Raw genomic sequence first — 22,744 nt, forward strand, 5'->3', positions numbered from 1 at the left:
ATGTTTTAGTATCCCCAAGTAGCGGCCCTCATGAGCGCGTGAAATACGATCGTCTTAAAGTTTCCGGTGTCGGAGGGACGGCCGGGGGATTCCGCACGTCCGCAGAGTTTTAAAGAGGCGACAGTAAGGAAGTAATAAAAAATTATACCGCCAGGTTAGCCCACGAGTTTGTATACGGGTGAATTACGAAACGGGCAAATTACGACGTCTTTTGTATAAAATAAATGATCCATTGAAGAAATTCCATAACATCGCACGATTTCATATCTTTGTAACTTCTTCAAAATATTACCTAATAATGGTCTAGAAAAGGGTATTTAAAAAATCATGATATAAGTTTCTCCGTTTTATTTAAGTTAAAACATTAAGAAATTTTGTTATTTATTACAATTATACTTTATTACAATTTTCTTATAATTGTTTTTATAACAAGAAATTATATTTCCAAAGTGGTAATTAAATTGATATTAAATTTTTTAAAGCCTAAAGTATCATATTGAATTTAGACACTTTTTTCTTTATAACTATAATCTTGCAAAAATTTATTCAATTAAGTTTAACATAACTTTGGTCAGCGCAACACACGATAAAAGCAAAACTATACACGTACTTTACTAGCGCGATAGAACTGGCAGAAAAAGTTAATTTCGTTCTTCTTGCTTGTCGATTATTGCCTTGCCTGTACTGCGCGGAAGAAAGCCGCAGATCCGCACACATCTATAAGACGCAAAGTAAAATAAACTTTGCACGTGAACGTTGAAACGCAGATGGCTTTTTCGCGCGGCACGCCACTTGGAAGAAGACATACTTGACCTTTTTCTTTCGCGTCTGTTTCTCATTCCCCAATCCCGGAGTTGAAGCTGAAGTTAAGTAAACCCCATCCCCCTCGTCCTACCCGATTTGTCTTCCAGGTGAAAGCCGAAAGAGCTAGCGGAAAACGAGTTCCTTTGAAATGATATATTCCTAAAGTAAATTCATTCATCTGTGCGTAAAGGACAACCTCTGCAATTGGCCGCCTCTATTGCAAGCAATTTTCCTCAAAGGACCTCAAGACGAACTCGGCTCCTTCTTACATCTGCACTTAAAACGCGAAGTAGCGAGCGCAATTCTTCTTTTAGTGTATCTTTATTTCTCTTTCCAATACGCGTCGCAGAGATTTCTTGGCTATTTCAGATTCTTATATTCTTAGCGAGAGTTCGATACAGTTTCAAGAAAAAATAAGAACGGATTACAGGAAAGAAAGTTTTTTTAATATTCAAGTAGTTACGGTGAATATTAAAAAGAAATATCAAAATGTAACCTTATCATGATAATCTTAATACTCTTGAAACATGTGATTCTTGAAACTAATAATCATATGCGAATTCTTTTCCTACCGAGTTCGTTAAAAAATAGTCTGTTCAAGTCACTTTATTTCTACAAATATTTCCTCATCTTCAGAAACAAAAGGGATATATTTGTATGCTTTATTAAATGCTTTAGATACCTTCGAGATCCGAAATCTAAATGCCGCGGTATTTCTAATAAAATAATTAAAACATTAATGCATATTAAACTTGGCATGATTCCCCATAAAATAAAACTTGTGAGATTACAGTATTATATTGCGCCTTATATAGAAAACTCAAATTCGAATTCTATACTAGAAGGTGAAAAGTGCCGAGTACGTGTTTTGCCAGACCAGTCTTGCACTGGCAATAAAAGGGTAAAAACTAAAAGAAAGATTTCATCAATCCTATATATAAGACTGTTGATCTCGATCACTTACACTTGTTGTAGTCATTACGTTCGATCTTTAATGTCACCGTTAAAATTGCGGATGTATCGCAAGTTAATATATATCAACTTTTTAATTAAAACGCAGTGAACTATAACTTACAAAACAACAAAAGCTCATTAATGGCATACCAAATACAAGTCCTGGTGAGCCTTTCGTAAAAATTATCAGCGTGATTATGATATTTTTAAACGCGAGTATTTTCATCTGCCTTCAGGTTGTCGTCGTCGCGATGACGGTGATATCTGAAGGCCATATATAAAATTAAAAGAGACGTCGTTTTGCCCAATGCGGAAGCCACATTTTATCGCGAATTTCGTCCACAAAGTTTCTTTCTGAACCAACCGTTTGTCGACAAGACCATCGGTCTGCAAACTTTGGCCATTATACCAGTGAGAGATCGAACTGTCATCCAGAAAGCTTTTCGCGATGTGTTCTTGAAAGACCGGCGAGTTATCCATCCATCTGACTTTCCGAATTTTCGTCATCATCCGATCAAACAGAACTCCTTCATGGTAACATCGTTCAGAGATAAACTGTTCAAAGACGCAATACTGAAGAATCGGAAAATGCGTGGAGAACGGTCGGTTCTCACAGACAATTCTTTCGAAGGACAATCGCTTACTCCAGAGGAAATCTTCGAGGGACAAGCGTCGACGTACAGGAGCCAAGCACCGTTTGAAGAACAATTGTTGACGATGGGAACGCCGTTTAAAAACTTATTTCGCCGACAATTATCCTCGGCTGAACAAGCAACGTTTCAGAAACAAGCGGCTTTCGTCGAATCTCCGTCCATCTCCAACTCGATCGAGTTCTATCGAGACGATTATATTAACCCAATCGATTCATACGAGCGGTAAAAAGGTATGCTGACCTCGTTTGACGAGACATCTATAAAATACGGTAAATTCACGGTTATTACGCAATTTCGAGGACATGTAATGGGAATTTTTTATATAACATTACATCAGAGAGCAAATTTTTCTCCGATAATGCACACAGTTTAATTTCTTTTTTTTCTAATTTAACTTGCGCAAATTGTTTTGCGGGCAATCCGATATTGAATTTTCTACTGAAACATAAAAGCAGTTTGTTAATTGAAGCGTTAGACAAACTTGTCCCTCAGGAACTTTAACTTGATTGCACCGCGTTAATTATTGCACAATAATTTTCAGCTATCAAATTAAATCTCCGCTGATACTTGCGTATAACATCTACCCTCGAGTTCGAAAATAATGAATTATCCCCAGGGGACAACTTTGTTTCCCTCACTCGTTCTGGGGTAGCACCATCGCTTCGCTGATGCTTGAGTATCTTGAGAACTATTATATATAATACATTATATCTACATTCAAATGATGATAATGTTTCTCGTCGCAGATAATCACATGCCTAAATTGTCTTCGATGGTTTCATCCTCCGAGTACCTCCTTCCATTAAACGCCGAGATGCCATCGTCAACGTCCGTTATCATGCACGAATATAATCCCGCCGTGTCTTTTGTTCTCTTTGGTATGGGCGTCGGACGAAGCTCATTCCTCAGAAGATCCCAAGTCGGAACTCGATCCAACGTTAACGTCGACCAGCAACTGTAATGCGGTGAGCAGTATCTATGGCAGTTGATATTTCGGTTTTACAAAGCGGAATATTATATAATCAAAATTTAATCCTGTCTGTTGAATCTGATACCCAGCCGAAGGCAAATTTTGACATATCCGTTTTGCAGTGAATAACTACAATTGTAAATGAAAACCGTTCGATTCAGTCAAGCTTATCAAGTTTTACGTTACGTGTATCTACTTGCAATTAAACTAAATGTGTGCAAAACGGATAACCAAAATTTAGAAATATATAATGTAAGATAAACAAAAGTGAATGCACTGAAGAAGTATATTAGACTTCATAACGAATCAGTGGCACACCGGATTAATAAATGTTTATACCGACTTTTAGCCGGTTGACAGCTCGCCAACAATCGTTCCATCAATCTCAGTTAGCATAAACCAATCCTCGATTATAGGTCACATCTTAACGAGTTTAACAACCAAGCCCAGCTCGCCTGTCACGGCAACATCAATAGCGCCGTCCGCCGGAAAGTACGTAATGGCTGACCGGAGCTTTATTATCCACCCGGTTGGTCCACCCGCATTGTAACTATGCAGTGAACTAAACTAAACTTGTGAAGTTACTTAATTGCCGAACAAGAATGTCAAACTGAGATGACCGCGTTGCGTCGTGTTATCGCAAATTGCTTAACGTATTAATATAATTACTAACAATTAATATAATTACGATTATTTAAAATGGAATAAAATCAAATGTATTTATTTAGCGTTAATTTTATTTCGTTTAATAATTTTTCCTTACCACAATGTGTAAAGTAGTAACATGAAAATTATATCGTCAAATAATTTACATATTCTTCACACCATTACCTTTACCGATAGTCTTTATAAGTACCTAAATCTAATATAAACCCTTGTTATTTTTTACTAGTTTATTTTATTTCTCTTAACAATTATTTTTATAATTGAAAAATTTATGACGCAAAATTAGAATTAAAAAAAACTAACCGCGCCAATTAATCTATAAAATAATATGGCGTAATTACATTACATTTAAATTCGGTTTCTTTGATTTAGCGTTATCGATTTATTTTCACGCTACTAAATATGGGGCTGTCGCGCTTTCTCTTCCTAGCTTGAGTGAATTGAATAGCGACACGCATGCCTATGCGCTTTCACACACGCCGAAGAACAGCCTTATATAAGATCAACGAGCATGACTTTAAATTCTTAGCGCTTGAAACGCCGAAGAGCGTTGAAACCCAGAGCTCAGTGTTGAACTACATTCTCCCCGAAGAGCACAAAGGAGGACTGAAGGGTATTCAGAACTCCTTTGCGGACTACGCGATGCTCGTGAAACTTAAACACGACTGGCCTTTGCAGCAGTTCTCACAACCGGAAACATCCTCCAGCCATCTCCTTCGCTATCTCCGAACGAAAAGACGAAAATTGTTTCACCGAATATACATATCTGTTGCATCAATTTTGAAATCCGTAATAACGCCCGATGCAACAGGGAATAAATTGCCGCTAAGTATAAAACGATTATATCTCACTAACTCACTATAATTGGATATTAAATAATAAATAACGAGAATTGTTATCGACGTCTAAGTAAGCTAAAGTTTTTCTTCCGCGGTCTTCTAAATACGAATAAGTATCAAAACGACAAATTAATTGTATTACTGCGTTAAATTTCAATAATTAATTTTATAAGTCTATCACGAGATGATTATTTTGTAAATTCTTCAATTTTGTAAAATTTTTGTCTACATTTAAACATTGATGTATCAAAGGAATATTACGCAATCTTTTACTTACATTTCACTACAGACGTAGACTCACCTGCAGACTTCACGGCAAGCATACCAAGCAGTCTGACTTCAAATATACCCAATGGTATATCTGGAAGCATAACTGCTGGCATATCAACGGGCATACCTGGTGGCATGACAACGGACATACCTGCGAGCATACCAACTTTGAACCTCGGGGCAAAGTTTACATCACGTGGAACAATTACGACAAACTCAAGAGGCAAGAAATCCATGGTACCCCACAGGTATCTTACCTCTATACGCCAAGCAAGTTTTAGATCTTCGGTTTCGGCCGTAATATACATTTAACGTAACACCCGGAATTTGTCTGAAGATACAGAAATTCGTTCGAAAGCGTTCTGGAATTTAATGGAATAGCGGAGTGATATAACGCGTTTCAATTTCGGCAAGAATTTATCTATGAAATTCTTTAAATTACGATATGAAAATTATTAGATGCAAATTGAAAATTTTGCGCGATACTGAAATGAAACTTTATTCAATATACTTGCGAAATTCTGTAGGACTCTCATATTATAAAGTTTTAAACGACACAAAAATACATTATTATTATTGTTCTATCAAGTTTATATGTATCTCTTTCAGTTTATTTTTCGTTTATTTTCAGTTTATGAAATAACTGTAAGTTCTATCTAATAATTCCTAATTGGAATTTTATCCAACAGCACTTATATATACCTACTTTTTTTTTTCTCTCTTCCCGGCTCTTCAACACGAACCTTTCCAGCAGCTTTCGATCTGCGATTACGTTTAAGGATCTCGTTTATTCAACAACTTTTTCGCGCAAAGTTGGTAGGCGTAACGCAATTAATGTGTTTTACAGAATTGCAGCTGCAACTCGAAGGTTTCGACGAGATAAATTAATACCTTACATATACGGGTAATCCCGCCACGAAACCGATGGAGCCTGGGGATCGCAAAAGCGGGTTAACTTCGCCAAAATTACTTACCGCAACCGCACGCTCCCGCATTTGCAAAAGTGAGTTCTCAAGGCACGATTTTAAGTTCTGCGGTACACGGTACTCATGTCGCTCGAAAGCCTTTTTAATGGGATGCGATATTACTTTCGCAATTCTTTGGCCACGTGCCTGCTAATTACGAGCAGAGCCCACCCTTTGTCTCTTCTTTTCCTTCTTGTCTTATTTCATGTATCTTCATCTCCTTAAATGTTACGTGTTTCTTTTCTTCCACTTCCTTCCGTTACGTTTCACTTATTCGTACCAATGGCGCAATCGTATCGAAATACCATACATTCTCACAAGTATAAATCAAGAAAATTGTAGTTTTTGTCAAATATATTTTACGCGTTATTCGAGATAAAATAGCCACATCTGTCGGAACGCGGGCAAAGAACAATTATTAAAAGAAATAAATTACCACACTATGGAGTTTGTCAGCATACATATTTCTGCACTCCGCTGCGCAGTCGCTAACTCGCTTAATTTATTATTCCATTTAATTGACTGAATAATTCAATCCCTACGAGCATAAATGCCATTTATATTTGAATGACCATTGTATAATTGTCAGGTAAAACAATAACTTCTTCTACGCAAATCCATTTCCTTTGAGAACGATCTATAAAAGATTTTAATAATATCGCGGATTAAAATAATCCACCTGATTTTGATATTTATATTACGTATTACACTATACAACTAAAATAATATATAACTTATATAACAAGTTAAAATAGTTAAAAATTTACAAATATAAAAAAGACACATTCTACGATATTTTAATTATAATAAAAATTAATATGTGTTTTTCGACAAATATCCATCGGTCCATTTAACAAATGCTCGTATTTAATTTTAAGCTTGTATTTATTATTAAATAAATGGAAAGATAAAACGAGAAAAGATATAAAACATACAAAAATTCTACATCTAACAAATTAAGAAAATATTAGCGTTCCCTTATTATAAAAATTTATCTCTGTAAAAATATTTTAAGTTTTCATTATTATTAAATTTCAAATATGCATTGAATAAGCATGTAATTAATAATTCTATGAATTAACTATTCACAAGCAAATATATTAGATATATTTCAAAGTGGAAATTTCAATATTCTATTCTGTATATCGTAGATTCCTAATTATCATTTGGAAGTACGTCTATTTGCTTCAGCAAATAGCCATCGAACGTTGGAAGTTCGTTGGTAGAAGCTTATGAATATGGAACGCGTATTCACGAGATATTAATTAGTAAACCAATTTTGTTAATCATACACGTTCGTGCCTGACAATTCTGTTGGTCTATTGGCATACGTAAACTCCGACCATTTAATCGAAAGGCGAAACCAGTTTATCGCACTGTCACATTAGAACAAATTTTATTTTATATAAATTCCGTGTCAAATATATTACATCGGTTTGTAAATCGTTTGTCATGTAAGCGCGAAAGCTTCCGAGTTTTCTTTCTTTCATTCATCTGTCAATCATCGTTCTTATAACGAATGTGCACGAAAGTAATCGAAAATCACGGTATAATATCAGGCTTAATAAACACATAAACTTTCACATTTTATGTACACACAAATGTTACATAAAATATGATACTTTATTGTAAAATATTTTAATTTTTTACAAAGAATTTTTTTCTAAGAAATTGAAATGTATACTGCGATGTAGTAAAACATTGTAATTACATAATGAAATGGTTTATTATCTTTATAACAGATATTAAATTTCGCAACTGCAACACTAGAAAATTATAGCTAAAGGTGCAGGATATTTAAATAACGTTGCACGACTTCGTCGATATTACTTTCGCAAAAAAATCAGCCAACTGTATTTCTTCAGTGCCAGGCGTTGAAATGTGTGTTCTCCAAGAATGAAAGTTTTCCGCTTTGTTCAAGAGCGCAAATAAAATGTTCCGCATACTCTTCGTTCGGCCGCAATGTTGCTCGTAAATCCTTCAAAAATTTAACGCGAGACGCGGCCGGAGTGCCATTTCGCGTGCCGAGTGCCGCAGGTGCCGGCTCTCTTTCCGCGATGCCGCAAGGTAGAAGGAACAAAGGTAGGCAGAGAGAAATGAGGCGTCTCGTCCGCGTAGTCACCTGGGTTTCTTATTTACATTAATTACACCCGGAGAAATTTCTATCTCGGCCGAGAGAAGACAGGAGGAGGCGCGCAGCGCGCGGTTCGTTGCTTGTTTTGCAGCGGCGGCAATTATTTTCGCAGTCGGTAAATATGATTAATCGCGAGGGATTAAAGATGAAACAAGTCCCGACGTCGACTAAAACAAATTGTGCTCGTTGAAATATCGAGCGGCGCGTGCTCACGTTTACATTGTTTATCTTTACACAGCGTCCTCCGAGGAAGTGCATATAAGTAAAGAGAATTTAATTAAATTAATTGAAATTACGTGAAACGGGATACACAGGCACGGATTTCAACTCGTAGGTTCGAAATGACGCACATTTGCGGGTCGTTTATAGATTGAATTACATAACATTAAATGCAATTCTATCAGAATTTAGGAGATATTTAGAGTACCCATTAAATTTCATCAAAGTTTAATTAAATTTAATTATAGAAATTTATTTATATCGACTTTAATGAAATTTCAAGTATGAACCTGAAACGCGAATTAAAATTTAAAATAATAATAAACAACATGTAGTATGTAACGTGAAAATACGTCGCAAAAATAATTCGTTGGATATTTTCGTAATTTATTTCGCGACTTTTCTCATTACTTTAAAAATTGCATATATGTATATTTTTCTAACGTTTTTAAGTAACTGAGGTTTCTTGTTCTCATTATTTAGAGAAATTATAATTACTACATAAATATCGTAGTATAAAAAATGTTTAATATAACTTGATATAAACTTGCGATATCTTTCTAAAATGTAGAATATTATTATTGGAATTGAATACCATCTTTAATGGCAATCTAGGATCACTATTCCAGACTCTGCTTTATGTGATGCACACATACATTCAAAATATTACATATAAATTAATTAAAATAATTGCTGTAACCAGACGAAATCATCAAAGGTATCACTCCTATAGAAATGGCATGTATCTTTTGTAATTACTCACCACAATAATTAATTAGTTTTAAATATTATCTGGTATAAAAATGTTTTCTGTTGCATTATACATATTATAAATCAATAAGGTTTATTGTTTTCCAAAACCATTGCATTAGTTGATTTGCGATTCGTGACCAGTAATATTTAGAAAATTATTCTTTCAATCTATTCCTTGTCTTTCCCTAATTATACATATTGCCAATTTTTTTGTTATAAGTTTATATATATATATATATATATATATATATATATATATATATATATATAAGGTTTTGTAATGTTACGAAATTAAATATAATAATTAATTTCAGGTTCGAGGAAATGCTAATATTTTAAATAGACATTGAACAAGAACAGATTAAGTTGTGTTTTATACATAAAACAAATAAAAGTTAACGCAAAAAATTATTTAGCTCTGTCTCTTCACGTACGACAAATGTAACGTTTTCACTCCACTTACTACCCATTTTACTAGCTTTCATTTTACTATTTATCTGTCTATTTTCGTTTGATACCTTCTCCGTTTGTTCATCACACAGTCAAGTACCTCGATGCTCACACGGGTATAAACGGCCGAAATTCCCAGATACCTTTTATTTCTCAAACGTCCGTAAAAGTTGGCACCAAACGATTTCGCTGCAGATTGAATTTTCCTGGCGGCCGTGGTAGTTGGCCGCGACCATTGTCACTGCAGATTGCATTGAACCGAATCAATGTAGTCACACATATTGGTGGACTCGAGCTGCAATAGCTTAAAAAAAAAGTTGTCACATCTAGCGGCGGAAATTATCTGACTGGAATAAAGAATTGACTTCCACGAGAATATAAATAAAAAGTAAACCAGATGTACGACCAACAACAAATTTTTACTATTCACATTAAATTTATATATTTTTTATCATTAAGATTCGTGCTAATGTTTCAAAATTGCTGGTTATACTTCTCGTTAATTTTTTATTTATATTCTTATATAAGTGTCAATTCTTCATTCTAAACTGTATCGTTCTTTTACAAATGTATAATAATGCTCTGACTTTCAAATAAATAATTAAATATATTATATAAGTATATAATTATATAAGTTAAATAATGAATTATATACTTATATAATTCATTATTTATATTAAACTTCAACAAACAGAGTTTCGCTACGTAGGCGAAGTTCTCATATCCCGCTGTCGCGTTGCTTTCCGAGTTCATCTCCACTCGAGTTGTCAAGCAATTATGCAGGATAATTGTGTGCTCTGTGTGTATCGTCGTTGTTTTACGATTCGCGATTTAACCTGGGTAAATTGCACATCCATTTGTCACTTCTATTATTTTTTTGCAGCGAGCCGCCTGACTAGGAGTCAGTTGTAAGTTTCACACTTAATTATGCTCCGGCGAGAATAATATATAGGTTTATCTCATTTTCCATCCCTAGAATTTCTCCGCGCCGTAGAGTGAATAATCCGCCGTCAGCTTACGTTAGATTACTTCATTCGTGCATTTTATGGAGATAGCATAAACGATTTATTTGCAAATTGGATCCGTCCGGGATCCCTCGCTCTTTCGTTATTTTTCATTATTTTAATCGTAATTGAAACTGTTGCGATTACGAAGCCCTTTTATCACGCGTGAGAACAGAATCGCAACTCATTTTAATACACGTGCCCTGTCGAAACTCATTATAACAATGTCATTTTACGCGGTATTCATTAATAAGCAAGATACGTTGCGGAGAAACGAAACTTGCACGTACTCGCATATTTAATTAGGCTACTTCGAACATTTATCCAAATCAATCATTTTTATTGTATTAAAAATTTAATTGTTTACGTTTGTTTACACGGAGAAAATTTTATAGTAAATATTACTATGGTGTCGCACTAGCTGCGGACCATCGAGGAATTTCAAGTTAAAATACTATAATTATTGTTTTAAAAACGATTAAATAACGTAATTTTTACCATAAACATAGTAATTTAACTTAAAATTCCTCGATGGTCCGCAGCTAGTGCGACACCATAGTAATATTTACTATAAAATTTTCTCCGTGTACTTGCTCGCTCTTCTTGGAATGACCAAGAGAAGCGAAAAGAGATGTGATCCGAAGGTAGAAATTATAAGATCACTTTTAATTTATACTATAATTTATTACTTTTAACAACTGTCCTGTTTTGTGTGTATGTATGTTCATGTCGCGTGTGAAACGTGTTTTCGCGTATTTTTCACGCTCTCTTAGGTATGTATAGGTATTGCCTTCAATATACATACAGCATTTTTTAAATATTTTTTTACGTTCTTATTTTCTCGCAGATTAAATCTCAGCAAATTAAAGGTTCTTTTCTTAAACCTATGCCCTGTATAGACCATTGGTGATAATAAATAAGAAATCCATAGGAAAACACAGCATCCGATCTCACGCATTGGCGTAACATACGCGCGTACGTCGTATAATATACTATGTATAATATATATATATATATCTCTCTTTTTTTTAACGTTATAGCATTCCAACACTTTCATCCTCGAAAGACAACGTGCCGACGTGATCGTTTCGCGCAAACAAGAAGTTTCTGTGGTAATTTACACTCAATTGGGAATCATCAGGGGAAACTTCGTCGTACTCTCTCACGCACACAAACAGACGCAACATGCTTCCCCAATTAGACATATATTTACACAGATATACAGTGCCTACGTTAACTTGCCCCCGCAAATTGTGACATCGTCTTCACGCACGTGTCGTTATGTGTCTATCGATACATATCATATACATGTGTCGCGTATATATGTACAGAGGGGAAAGTATCAGGTTAGAAAAATACAGCCATTTTACTCAGGATTATAAGAAATTTTCTAACATCTTTCGAAGTGTCACGCTATATAACAGAAGACTAGGCTCTCCCTTTCGTTCTATCTCTCTCTCTCACACTCTTTCTCTCCTCGCACGAATATATTTTTGGCTACCCGTCATATCTTCGTCTGGAACCGTTAAATCTCACGCTTATACATATATTCTTCTAAATAATCTAAATCGTCAGATTGTGGGACCCGTATCTTCATCATGCATTTAGCACTGAATGTAGCCACCTGATACGCGTCTTCATTTTATTAATTGGCCTCTGAGGATGAGACTTCGGGATCAGACAGCCACTTAGTTACAGTGCTAAACGCGAAGACGCAACACGGGGATGAGAATATGGCTCTCGAGATCGACTATGGAAATGCAAGGATTTCGCGGGGATCGCGCTGGAATATGCGCCATACTTGTCCTCTGCGCTTCGTTAGCGATATGGAAAGCAGAGCGTGCGAACTTCGCTAATTAAGAAGCGATCGACTTCGTCCGGAAGTCTCCTTACCCTTTAACAACGACGTTAAGTGGCACATGGCGCGATCTACGGAAGGTGAAGACGAGACGGAGGCGGCTTTCCCGCAGGGGATAAGTCGAGAGATGACGATCGGTCGACAAGCGAGAGAGAGAAAGTCGACAAACTTCCCGACGGAGTTATGAAAAGGACTTAAAACTTCACAGCCGGCTTGCGCGGATTCATTGTGACCGAAGCGACTTAAGTAGGTTTTATATCTTTCGAAAAGGGGGGGTTTACATAAATTAAAAGATTTATATCCCCGAATTGAAAGCCGCGGCTTTAAGTCCGCGGCGTCTCTCTCTCTTCGCTTCCAACGTCAAGCCGTATTTCATTCCACGACGGAGCCGTTCTCGTGTTTCTCCCCGAGAAACTTTTAAACGTTATCGTAACGCGGATATTGTCTTGCGCATTGCCAAAATGCTGTTGCCGTGTTTCACGGAGAAAGAAGTTAAAAGTATAGTCAACGGAAAACTGGCAACAGCAGAATTCTAAGAAACAGAATTCGCGAGATTTTTAAGAGGTTCCGCTTGCGACAATTTTCGTCTTCGTAACGTTATTTTGCAGGAAGACTTTACAAATTTACCATTAATCTTCATTAGTTTGCATATTATTTTAAACAGGGCAAACATACCGATTATACAAAACACCGAAACGGAGAGCGTTATTAGCGTATTAAGAGGGAAGCCGTGTTGCGTGATTATCCCGGAGTCGCGAAACATTTGACACAATGACGCGTAGAATTAAACTAACGAAGCAATTTTTCGCGTTTTGCAAAAAAGCATCATGCGAAGAGCTCGCCGATGACGACAAACGTCGTTCGATTCTGCGGCTGGACGTTTGTCAAGCTCGGAGCACACGTGTCCATTTATCGCAAGTGACCGCACCAAGTTTCACGCGGCATGAAACGTACGCGAACTGCGTTTTATCTAAAACAACTCGATCGGATCGACGTCGTAAACCGCGCCACATGTAACACGAAGCTGTACGTAACGATATACATAGGATTGACAGTACCATTCGTCTAGAATATTTACAAATATACATCGGAGGCTTAAAAGCTACGTCGTACAGCATTCAAAAAACCCAGTAAAAAGCTTTGATTGTAGACGTTATTGCAACAACGCGGACGCGCGTGACATACATCGAAACGAACGAGATATCATGATTTGCTCGCAACGCTTCCGGATCGTGCAAAAACTTACATCTGGACTAAAGAAAAGATCTTGAGATAAAAGTAATACTCTAAGTAAGAAATTTGCACGGTCTTAATTGTTAGCGATTTCCAGAAGCAGAAGTAAATTTAGACAAAATTAACCAATTTCGATCATTCTTTTCGAAAAGTAAAATTATCTACAAAGTTTCTTCTACTTTAATTCCAAACACGACAAATTTTTTAAATCTGAACACATTTCAAACCGTGAGCTTGCGAATGCTGGCTGGAGGGATAAAAGTCGCTTACGATGCACACGCGAAACTGCAGAAGCGAAATTATCGCTCTTAGCATAGATCTCGAGATTTCCGAATTGACAGCGCCAATTTTGTTCGGAGCGACTGCAATCAGGGGCTTACTTAGACGTCATGCAAGAAAAGCGTCGTTAGATTTTTTTTATCATGAAACTTTCGAAGAAATGTAATCGAAAGCATGCTTGACGTAAAACTTCCTCGATAAAAAGGTAATGGTAGCGCTCGATATTCATGCAATGAACACAGTCACGTTCGGTTGATTGATTTTATGCACCTGGCATCGAGACGCTGCCGCATCTCTTGATGATCTAATATTATATCTTTAACAATTTAATATTAACGGATTACAAAATACTCCTCCCATCAGATTAATCTTTCTCTCTCTCTATTTCTCTATTTCTCTCTCCCTCTCTCTGTGCGCGAGTTTATCATAAGTTTATAATTGTATATTATTTAATGTCATTATTCGCTTTATAAACAAATCACTTTTAAACATCATCCAAATTGATCAATTATATTATACATGCTCCCTCCAGATATGCGCTAATCACTTCGCTTATATTTGAAATCCGATGAAACCATTGCATTTCGACGTGAACGTGATTTGAGATGCTCACATTACGTCGATCAAATATTAGTTGAAACCTGAACTTCGCGATTGCGAGGAAAGTCGTGAACCTCTACATGGATTAATCAAACACAGAACATAGATCGTATTCTGCGTTTCTGCGCGCGTCTCCCTCGGGTCGTAAAGGCCCGACATGCGGATATGTTTGTCTTTTTCTCCCAAATTGAATTCGACAAGTTTAATTTCTCACGCAATAGAAATGGAGAAATGTATTTTATGCTAAATCTGCGAATTTCTATTTTGTTACGCATAAATATATAAATGTGAAGTCTTGAGAGATCGTACTGGTTTTAATTCCTGTTGTTCTAATATAGACTCCCACCGATATTAAACAAATAAAACGTGAAAATATTATACTTACAGTATAACTCTTTTGCATCAAGACGCCGTAATGTGTATTGTATTATAACCCTTTAAAATTCAAAGTTGTTACTAAATATTATTAAGATTTAGGTATTAATATGCATATCTATAAAAATCACGACAATATCGAATATATCTGAAATATAAAACGTTTACATATTATCATCAAGAAACGCGATAACGTCTCGTGCCATAACTCGTATAAAAAATGATAAACGTATATTCTTTCTTAGTGAGATCGTTAACTAGGTTGTTAAACGGTACTAAACGAGAAAAATTAATTAAGTACTTCAGAGAAACTTTCACTCTCTTTCGTCCAAGCAGTCGCAGTCCTGTTAAACGATGCTCCACGGTTGATTTTGATGAAAGTACAGCGTGGATCGTTGATCCGCATCGTCTCGCAGCTCGACGGAAAAGTCTTGAGGAGTATACACAGCCGCATTGATCACCTCGAGAAAAAGAAAAAAAAATAATGCAGTGTAGAGCAGTAATTCGCTCAGTTGATTGATTCGTAGGCAGCTATTGCACCGCGTACTCGTACTTGATATGTTTGAAAATTCGGTCACGATGAATTTCACGCTTGACCGCGAAACAAAGACGTGAAAGACCGTCGAAACTTAGGACACGTACGTACACAGTATCGCGAGAAGCTCGGCACAACTTCCGTCTGAAATCTTCTGAACGTAACACGAAACTCGATAACGAACTTCTCTCACCAACTGTTTCTCTTTTATTTCATATTTTCCATTTACTAGATTTAATTTTCTTCTATTTAATTTTTATTCTTTTATTCCCTTGTAAGGTATATTAATTTCACCCGTATTGTATCTCTACGCTTTTAGAGGAATCGATACTCTGCAATAGTTTGCATTTATACGTCGCGAGCCAGTAAATCCCGATGTTGCGCTTTTGCGCTCGATCGAGCCGTGAAACCGAGAACTGTGTTTCCGATCTTCGTGTACGCTGTCGTCATTGTTCCAAGTCTACCTGATTATTCATACGGTTCGTAACTAGTGGCATTGGTATCGGAATATCGCGACAAATCCTACGTATCAAAGCGCGCCGAAGCGGTCGGAGCAAGTTCCGGAATTTCGCCGTTCGATCGAACCTGTACGATTGCTCGCAAGTCAAACCTGCATGTATGTGCGTGTGTGTATGCGTCACGGCAAAATCGTAAAATAATATATATATATATCAGGAGTTCTCAATCCCTGCACGTTCTCACGCTCCGTTTATTATTTATGTATCCGTTTGCTTACTACATAAACATTTTGCAGATAAATGACATAATGTAACACGAAATTCTTTTCACAATTTAGAAGAACCCAACACTCGTAATAAGATATTCGAGACATATAAGCTTCATTAAATATTCGAAATTAATAAATAAAAATAAAAATAGGCATAATGTTGGTAAGGAAGTACTTCATATAAGTGTGAACTTGCCTGCATCTTATCAGTATATTCATAAACTCTGCATATATCTTGTAAAATATATATGTTTGCTTATACAATTTGATTTTAAGAAATTTGTGCTGCCGTAGTTTGATTGTTATTGAATCACTATCCACCTTCATAAAGCGTTTAATTGTTACTGCGTTAAAAAGACATGTATTGCAAGTTAATAATCGTTCGGTAACTTCAACAAAGTAAAAGTAAGTAAACTGAACAAATTGCTATTATAATAGGAGATCAATGCAAGATGATGAGGCGCTAAATTGAGAAACCCTGAGAAACTCGTCCATATAAATATCGAGGGACTAAGAATTTCAAATTTTTCAAAATACCAAAAACTCTTCCTCTCTCGATTTAATAGCGAATTTATATTTATTCTTGGAAAAACGTACGTTTTCCCAGAAATAAAGATTACAATTCCAAAAGCTTCCATCAACCATTTCTCTCCTAAATATTCTCACGTTCAGAAAAATATCTTATTCTCGATGCACGGGCTTTAATTAGTATCTTGATAACTCAGAAATAATTATATTCACCGGCGTTCGATAACATGAGTAACTCATTAAAGAGAGTTCGAGCTAGTGTTTCCAAGATACACTGTTCCCAAAAGTTAAGCTTCTTCCATGTTGTCCTAAAGCTTCTGCCCCGTACTTGGTGTCACCCTGTATATCGTGAAAGGACGTAAATTTATTTATGTAATATATGTATAATATATATGTATATCTTTCTCTCTCTTTTTCTCTCACATTTTTTCCCCTCTTTCTTTCACTCTCTCTCTTTCTCTATGTGTATCGAAGTATAAATACATATAATTACACTGCGACACGCGAGTGTGCATAGCATGATTCTATCGTCGTACAAACGGCGGTCACGGTTGCTTTTGCTTTGAGCGAAAAAATATTGCTATAACTTATATCCTATGTTAATACTGTCACGGCGTACTTAATCATCCAGATGAAGACGTATAGTAATATATGCTCGCATAATAAATACACCTCTAACAACTTTAACCCTCCGCGCTTCCCCCCCTCTCTCCCTCCTTCTCAAATCCCATTATTACCTGCTTTCGCGAACTTAAATTATCTTCCAGGGGTGTAACCGCCCTTGCGAACACGCGATTATTACACCTCAACACAGAAGGTTGACTAACCTAATGAGTCCTTCGGGGCCTCGTAAACGCTCGCCGCGTGTGATTTGTACAGATTACCTAAATTTCCTGCTAATTTGCGCGATACCGCGCGGTTGATCGACGCGGAGTATTTGCTTTTGCTTCGCAAAGCCTTACTTAGCAATTACTTGAGCTATCCGTGCGAGAATTCAACTCCAACGTTCGTGCACGTGAATTCTAGCGCACGTGTACATGTGTGTCCTCCACCCAATAGCGCGTGTCATGCCACGATAGTTCGATATCACAGTGCACGATTTTCACGCGTATGGATGCGAAGAATCGTTGCTGCATTCGATAACAACGAATTTACCAGCGAACAATTTTCGCTGTCTGATCGCGTGTCAATTTTATCCAAGTGAAGAAATATCTTCTTCACTTTCCATCATAGATACGTAATAATCAATGAGTAATAATTTTAACAGTATTTTGTACAATTATTTATCTTGAGTGTCGTGAATTTGAGAAAAAAATATTTTTAATATTTAAATATTTTACGTACACACACAAAATTTCGTTAAATAGAGATATTATTTTTATTTCCTTTTGTTTTATTATTCTTTTGTAATCTTCATAAATTATTTTCATCGAATGCATTTGCTTGTATATTCATCAGAAATAATGCCTTTGTCTTTTTTTTCCGTGTCGCGGACCGTATTTCCTAAGTAGAAAATGGGAAATGTTTTGTGAGACTCAACTTTTCTCATTCACTTGGAAAACGATTGACACGCAATAGAACGCGAAAACCCGGAAAACCGATAGGCAAACGCAGCTGCTGAGGTTCCAAATACAAGAACAACAGTACCTGTTGCAAGTTTGCCGAGAGCCTACAGTCTTGTTGTTACATCACAAATACGACGATTCACACCGAATTACGTTTGCTGTCCTGTATCTCTTCTTCAGCGATGGAAGCAGGTAAATCGCTCGCTTATACGCTGATCAGCTTGCGGAAGGCCTTACGGAATTCGGGGTTGAACACAGTGTATATTACGGGATTCACGAAACTATTCATGTAGCCCAACCAGGAAGTGACGATGAAGGCTGTAACACCAGGTTGACAAGCCCCTGTCAGCTTCGTGCAAATTGCGTCCATGATGTTGCAAGTGAAGAAGGGCACCCAGCATATTAGAAAGACACCTGTGACATTTATTATATTAATCAAAGTGATTGCGTTAGCAAGATTGATGATTTCTATGTTTCAAGAAATATAACACAACACCTAACGATTATTCTTAATTTTTAACATTTTAATTTAATTTTAATTATAACGATATCTCAATAAATGCTTTATATATTTTTTAAATTGTAAAAAAATATTTAAAAAAGAAATATTACTTATACATATAGAAGCTATATTCATTTTAATTATTAATTTAGGTAGAATAGTCGGAGAGTTTAAACATACAATAACGATAATGCACTAAAATGCAATGTTGTATAAATGCAAATTTGATTCATCTTTCTATTTTTTTTATTTCTTATTAATAATGCATATTTATTGTAGGAATTATGAAATACATGCGTTCTAAATTAACCATTATTGTTTTCGTATAAAGCGAGTACTTTTGAGCTTCAGCACTTGGTATGCAAAATACATTCTGTTAATGATTTTGACACACCAAGGACCCCAGAAACTTTCAGTATCTGTTATCCTTTGATATCTTATATATCAGAAATATTTGTTTCAAAATACAAACTATCTATCTAATAATCCTCTCTACTCTTTCATCCAACCTTACAGTAGACTTTATTTAAAATAGATTTGAGACAAACTTAAGAGCTTCTGAATACCGAGATTTTCGTGTTGGTGAAGAGGATTTAAAGCTTTTTTTCTCTGTAATACGCGGCATGCTTCACAATATCTCTTCATATTGATTTCAAAGTTTTGATCAAAGTTCAAGTAAATCCACATTTCGAGCAGTAAAGATAGCAGTTTCGTATCGATTTATTGCCGCTTATTTATTGCTCGCGAGAAAGAGTTACAAAGATAAATTGTTCGATCCGATCGAATCGTCATGCCGGACATATAACTAATCTCCTGATCGTTCGATGTTTTTCTTAAACCACTCGCTTATTCGCCTAGCCATGTTCAGACTTTCACATATACATATACTGGAGATGGTGATCCATTTCCAGTATCGCAGCTCGTTCTTGCTTCTAACTCGCGAGCCTCATCAATAATAGATGCGAGACGGATCGAGCTACTTATCAATGCAGCGGCACGCGAGCAACCTACCTAACACGATCGCCAGAGTCTTCGTGGCCTTGCGCTCCTTCTTGGCTGAGCTCTTTTCTCTCTTCTTTTTACTAGCCTTATTGGCCTTGTATATCGTGAACCTTGACCCAGCCGACGCGTTCTTCCGGTCCTTCTTGCAGGTGGACGACAGCACGCTGGGTGTTCTCGCGAGCTGCAGCGGCAGGAGCGAGCCGGCGCTCTTCAGCCGCTTCAGCTCCTGCTTGTTCGCGCCGCCGTTGTTACCGTTCCTCTTCGTCTGCGTGGCCGAGGACACGCTGGTTGCGCCTCGCGTTGGCGGGGGCGACGACGAAGTCGACGAGGACGGCGGGCCCGACGTGACCCGCGGATTCGGGCTCGGACTCGAATTCGTCTCGAGCGGCTCGTGGATCATCGTGCTGCTCGCCGCGACGTCGTATCCGCTGGAGTCTTGCCGCTGCACGTGTGGTGCTCCGGTCAGCTGGGCCTGTGCCACCGCGCTGAAACGACAACTACCATTCGAGTGTCAGAAAGACCCGGCACTCATCCGCTTCACGTTAGAGTTTAAAATCCACACTACCAATTTTAAGTCTGGTTTTCGAGGATTAAGGAGTTCGGGATCTCGTGATAATAACGCAAAAGTTACACAATACAGAAATAAAGATAGTTTTTAGAAATCTCATTTGATATCATATATTACTGTTTTCTCATTATTGCAAAACGCGTGATTATGTTTGTACACTCAGGACGATTATACAAAATCTTCATTTTTATGCATATCTGTATTATAATCTCAAAATCTTGCATTTAAATTTTGATGCGACATTTTCATGTATTCTAAATTTTTTAGTTTTGATTATATTATTTATTAATAATTATGGACATACATTATTTTTTTATGTTTATATACTACGCATTTAAGATCTTTTGCGTTCTTATATATTTTTGACAATGAGACATTATTACGTTGGCTGGTGTTGTATGGTAAAATGATAACATAATAAAATACTTAAAAAAAAAACGTTACAGGGAATCTAACTAATGAGACGGTAACAGATTACTATCTGAATTAGGAGACAGTATTTATGAATATGCATGCAAATGACAAGGAGGTCTTACATCCTTCAGAGGCAAGGATACAGAAAACAAATATCCTAAACAAATATACAGCGAGATCCAATTTACTATATTATATATAAAAGAATATTTTTAATGTCCATTTATCATATAATCTACGTACTTTACTGAATTTTAATATATCATCGTTTAAATATAATATTAAGATAATGCACCACATACAACTTGTTTTCCATCAAAGCTTACGTTAAATTTCTTCTTTTCCCTTTTATATAATTTTTTAAAACCATAACTAAAAATAGGAATGTGATTGTCAAAGTTTTTGTTCATTTCTAAATCGTATCCCATGCAAAATCTCTCGTAACGATTCAACGCGAAGTTCCACGCTTGCCGAAATATGCGATACTATCGCTCGAGCGCTGAAAATACACACTAATTAATAACCGTGAAATGTCCATGCGCGCGGAGTTGATTGGCCCATTTTCAAAGGTAACGCGAGCGGTTAGATGCAAATTGTTCGCGGAACGCCGGTACAAAGAGACCACCCCATCGCGATTAGCTCGCGAACTTCCGGATTACTATCGGAGCGACGAGTTTCCGTTAAACGAGTACTGTGCGCGAGCTTTGAATAGAGTTTTGGAAATAGATGGAGAGAGAGAGAGGAAGAGGGAGAGAGTATGCGAAATCTCGCACAGCTCCGATTGGCCCCCACTGTACCGCGATTGTCGAGAGAACGAAGAAAATAATTACGAGATCATCGGCTTTTCGCCGCTCGGCCTGCCGTGCTTCCCTTCACTCTCTTTCCCTCGATCTGCGAATTTTTTCTTGTTTTGCTTCATCGTCCAACGCGCACGAACTTTCGAGCGTTCAACTTGTCAGCCGTCCCGAATATCGACGTGCCTTCCTGTCCGAGTTTTCCGATCGAGCGAATTTCCAACATCGCCCTGAATTGTCTTCGCCTCTTTATCCGTTCGAGACGAATTACCGAAAGAAAGCTTTCAAAAAGTGATAAAATGAACAAAAAATTTCATTTCAAAGAACAAAAAAATCAATTTAATAAAAAATGATTTACTACGATATTTAAGGACCATTTTTAATTTGAAAAACGTAAAACTTTATCTCACAATTGGATTGCTTTATAAACAACACTCGGAGAGAGATTATTTTAGGTATATAAAATTGAAGATAATTCTCGTAATTTGATGAAAAAATACATATATTTCGCTACTAAAGGTATATTATCATATTTTAAAAGAGCAAGGACAGTCCGAAACAGTAATCACTGCTTAGTCGAAAAGAATCCGCAATTATTCTCACGTTACCGATAATCTGAAGAGGACTCGGAACAAAAGGGATAAAAACCCGCAAACTTTGCGACACGCGAGGCAGAAGTAATATCCTCTTAATTGAAGACTCCCAATTGGCCAATTAACCGGCAGGTCGAAACTTTTGATTGACTCAAAGCCTTTTCGTGTCGCTTGGAAATCTTCAGAAAGAGTAGTAAAATAATTGTAGCTACCTAACGTGCTCGTGTTGTTTCATTTTTACTACTTTATTTAACAGTTGCTTTTTATCTTTCGTGTCTCTTGTCAACTAATTGAAATTTCAAGTCTCATTTATTATACAACGTTAAGAAAATAGTAGTGTGGCATCCGCGAAAAGTTTATGGGGTGGTTCGATGGAATTTCTTCTAAATATGTAGGTCAAATTACACAAAGGAAATTTAATTTAATCATCATTAATCAATTCTTTTAGTCCTCTTTCAATTTCGCGTTACGTACTTTTCTCTGTATAATA

At 36.6% G+C, this 22,744-nt stretch overlaps 1 protein-coding gene across 6 annotated transcripts in view; it reads right to left on the minus strand.

Annotated features, from left to right (window-relative positions):
* Positions 1–11,344: 11,344 nt before the first annotated feature.
* Positions 11,345–22,744, minus strand: part of Dop2r (dopamine D2-like receptor) — a 212,164-nt gene continuing 200,764 nt past the window's right edge. For 3 of the 6 annotated variants that reach the window (XM_071779695.1, XM_071779694.1, XM_071779692.1), the window contains 2 exons: positions 19,895–20,382; positions 11,345–18,795 (listed from right to left, as the gene is read on the minus strand). In XM_071779695.1, coding sequence (XP_071635796.1) covers positions 18,587–18,795; positions 19,895–20,382 — 697 coding nt within the window. In that variant the 3' untranslated portion in view covers positions 11,345–18,586. The remainder of the gene's footprint in view (positions 18,796–19,894; positions 20,383–22,744) is intronic. The other 3 variants (XR_011732287.1, XR_011732286.1, XM_071779693.1) reach the window with 3 other exon arrangements.

The sequence above is a fragment of the Temnothorax longispinosus genome, chromosome 5, assembly GCF_030848805.1.
Source record: "Temnothorax longispinosus isolate EJ_2023e chromosome 5, Tlon_JGU_v1, whole genome shotgun sequence".
Taxonomy (NCBI): domain Eukaryota; kingdom Metazoa; phylum Arthropoda; class Insecta; order Hymenoptera; family Formicidae; genus Temnothorax; species Temnothorax longispinosus.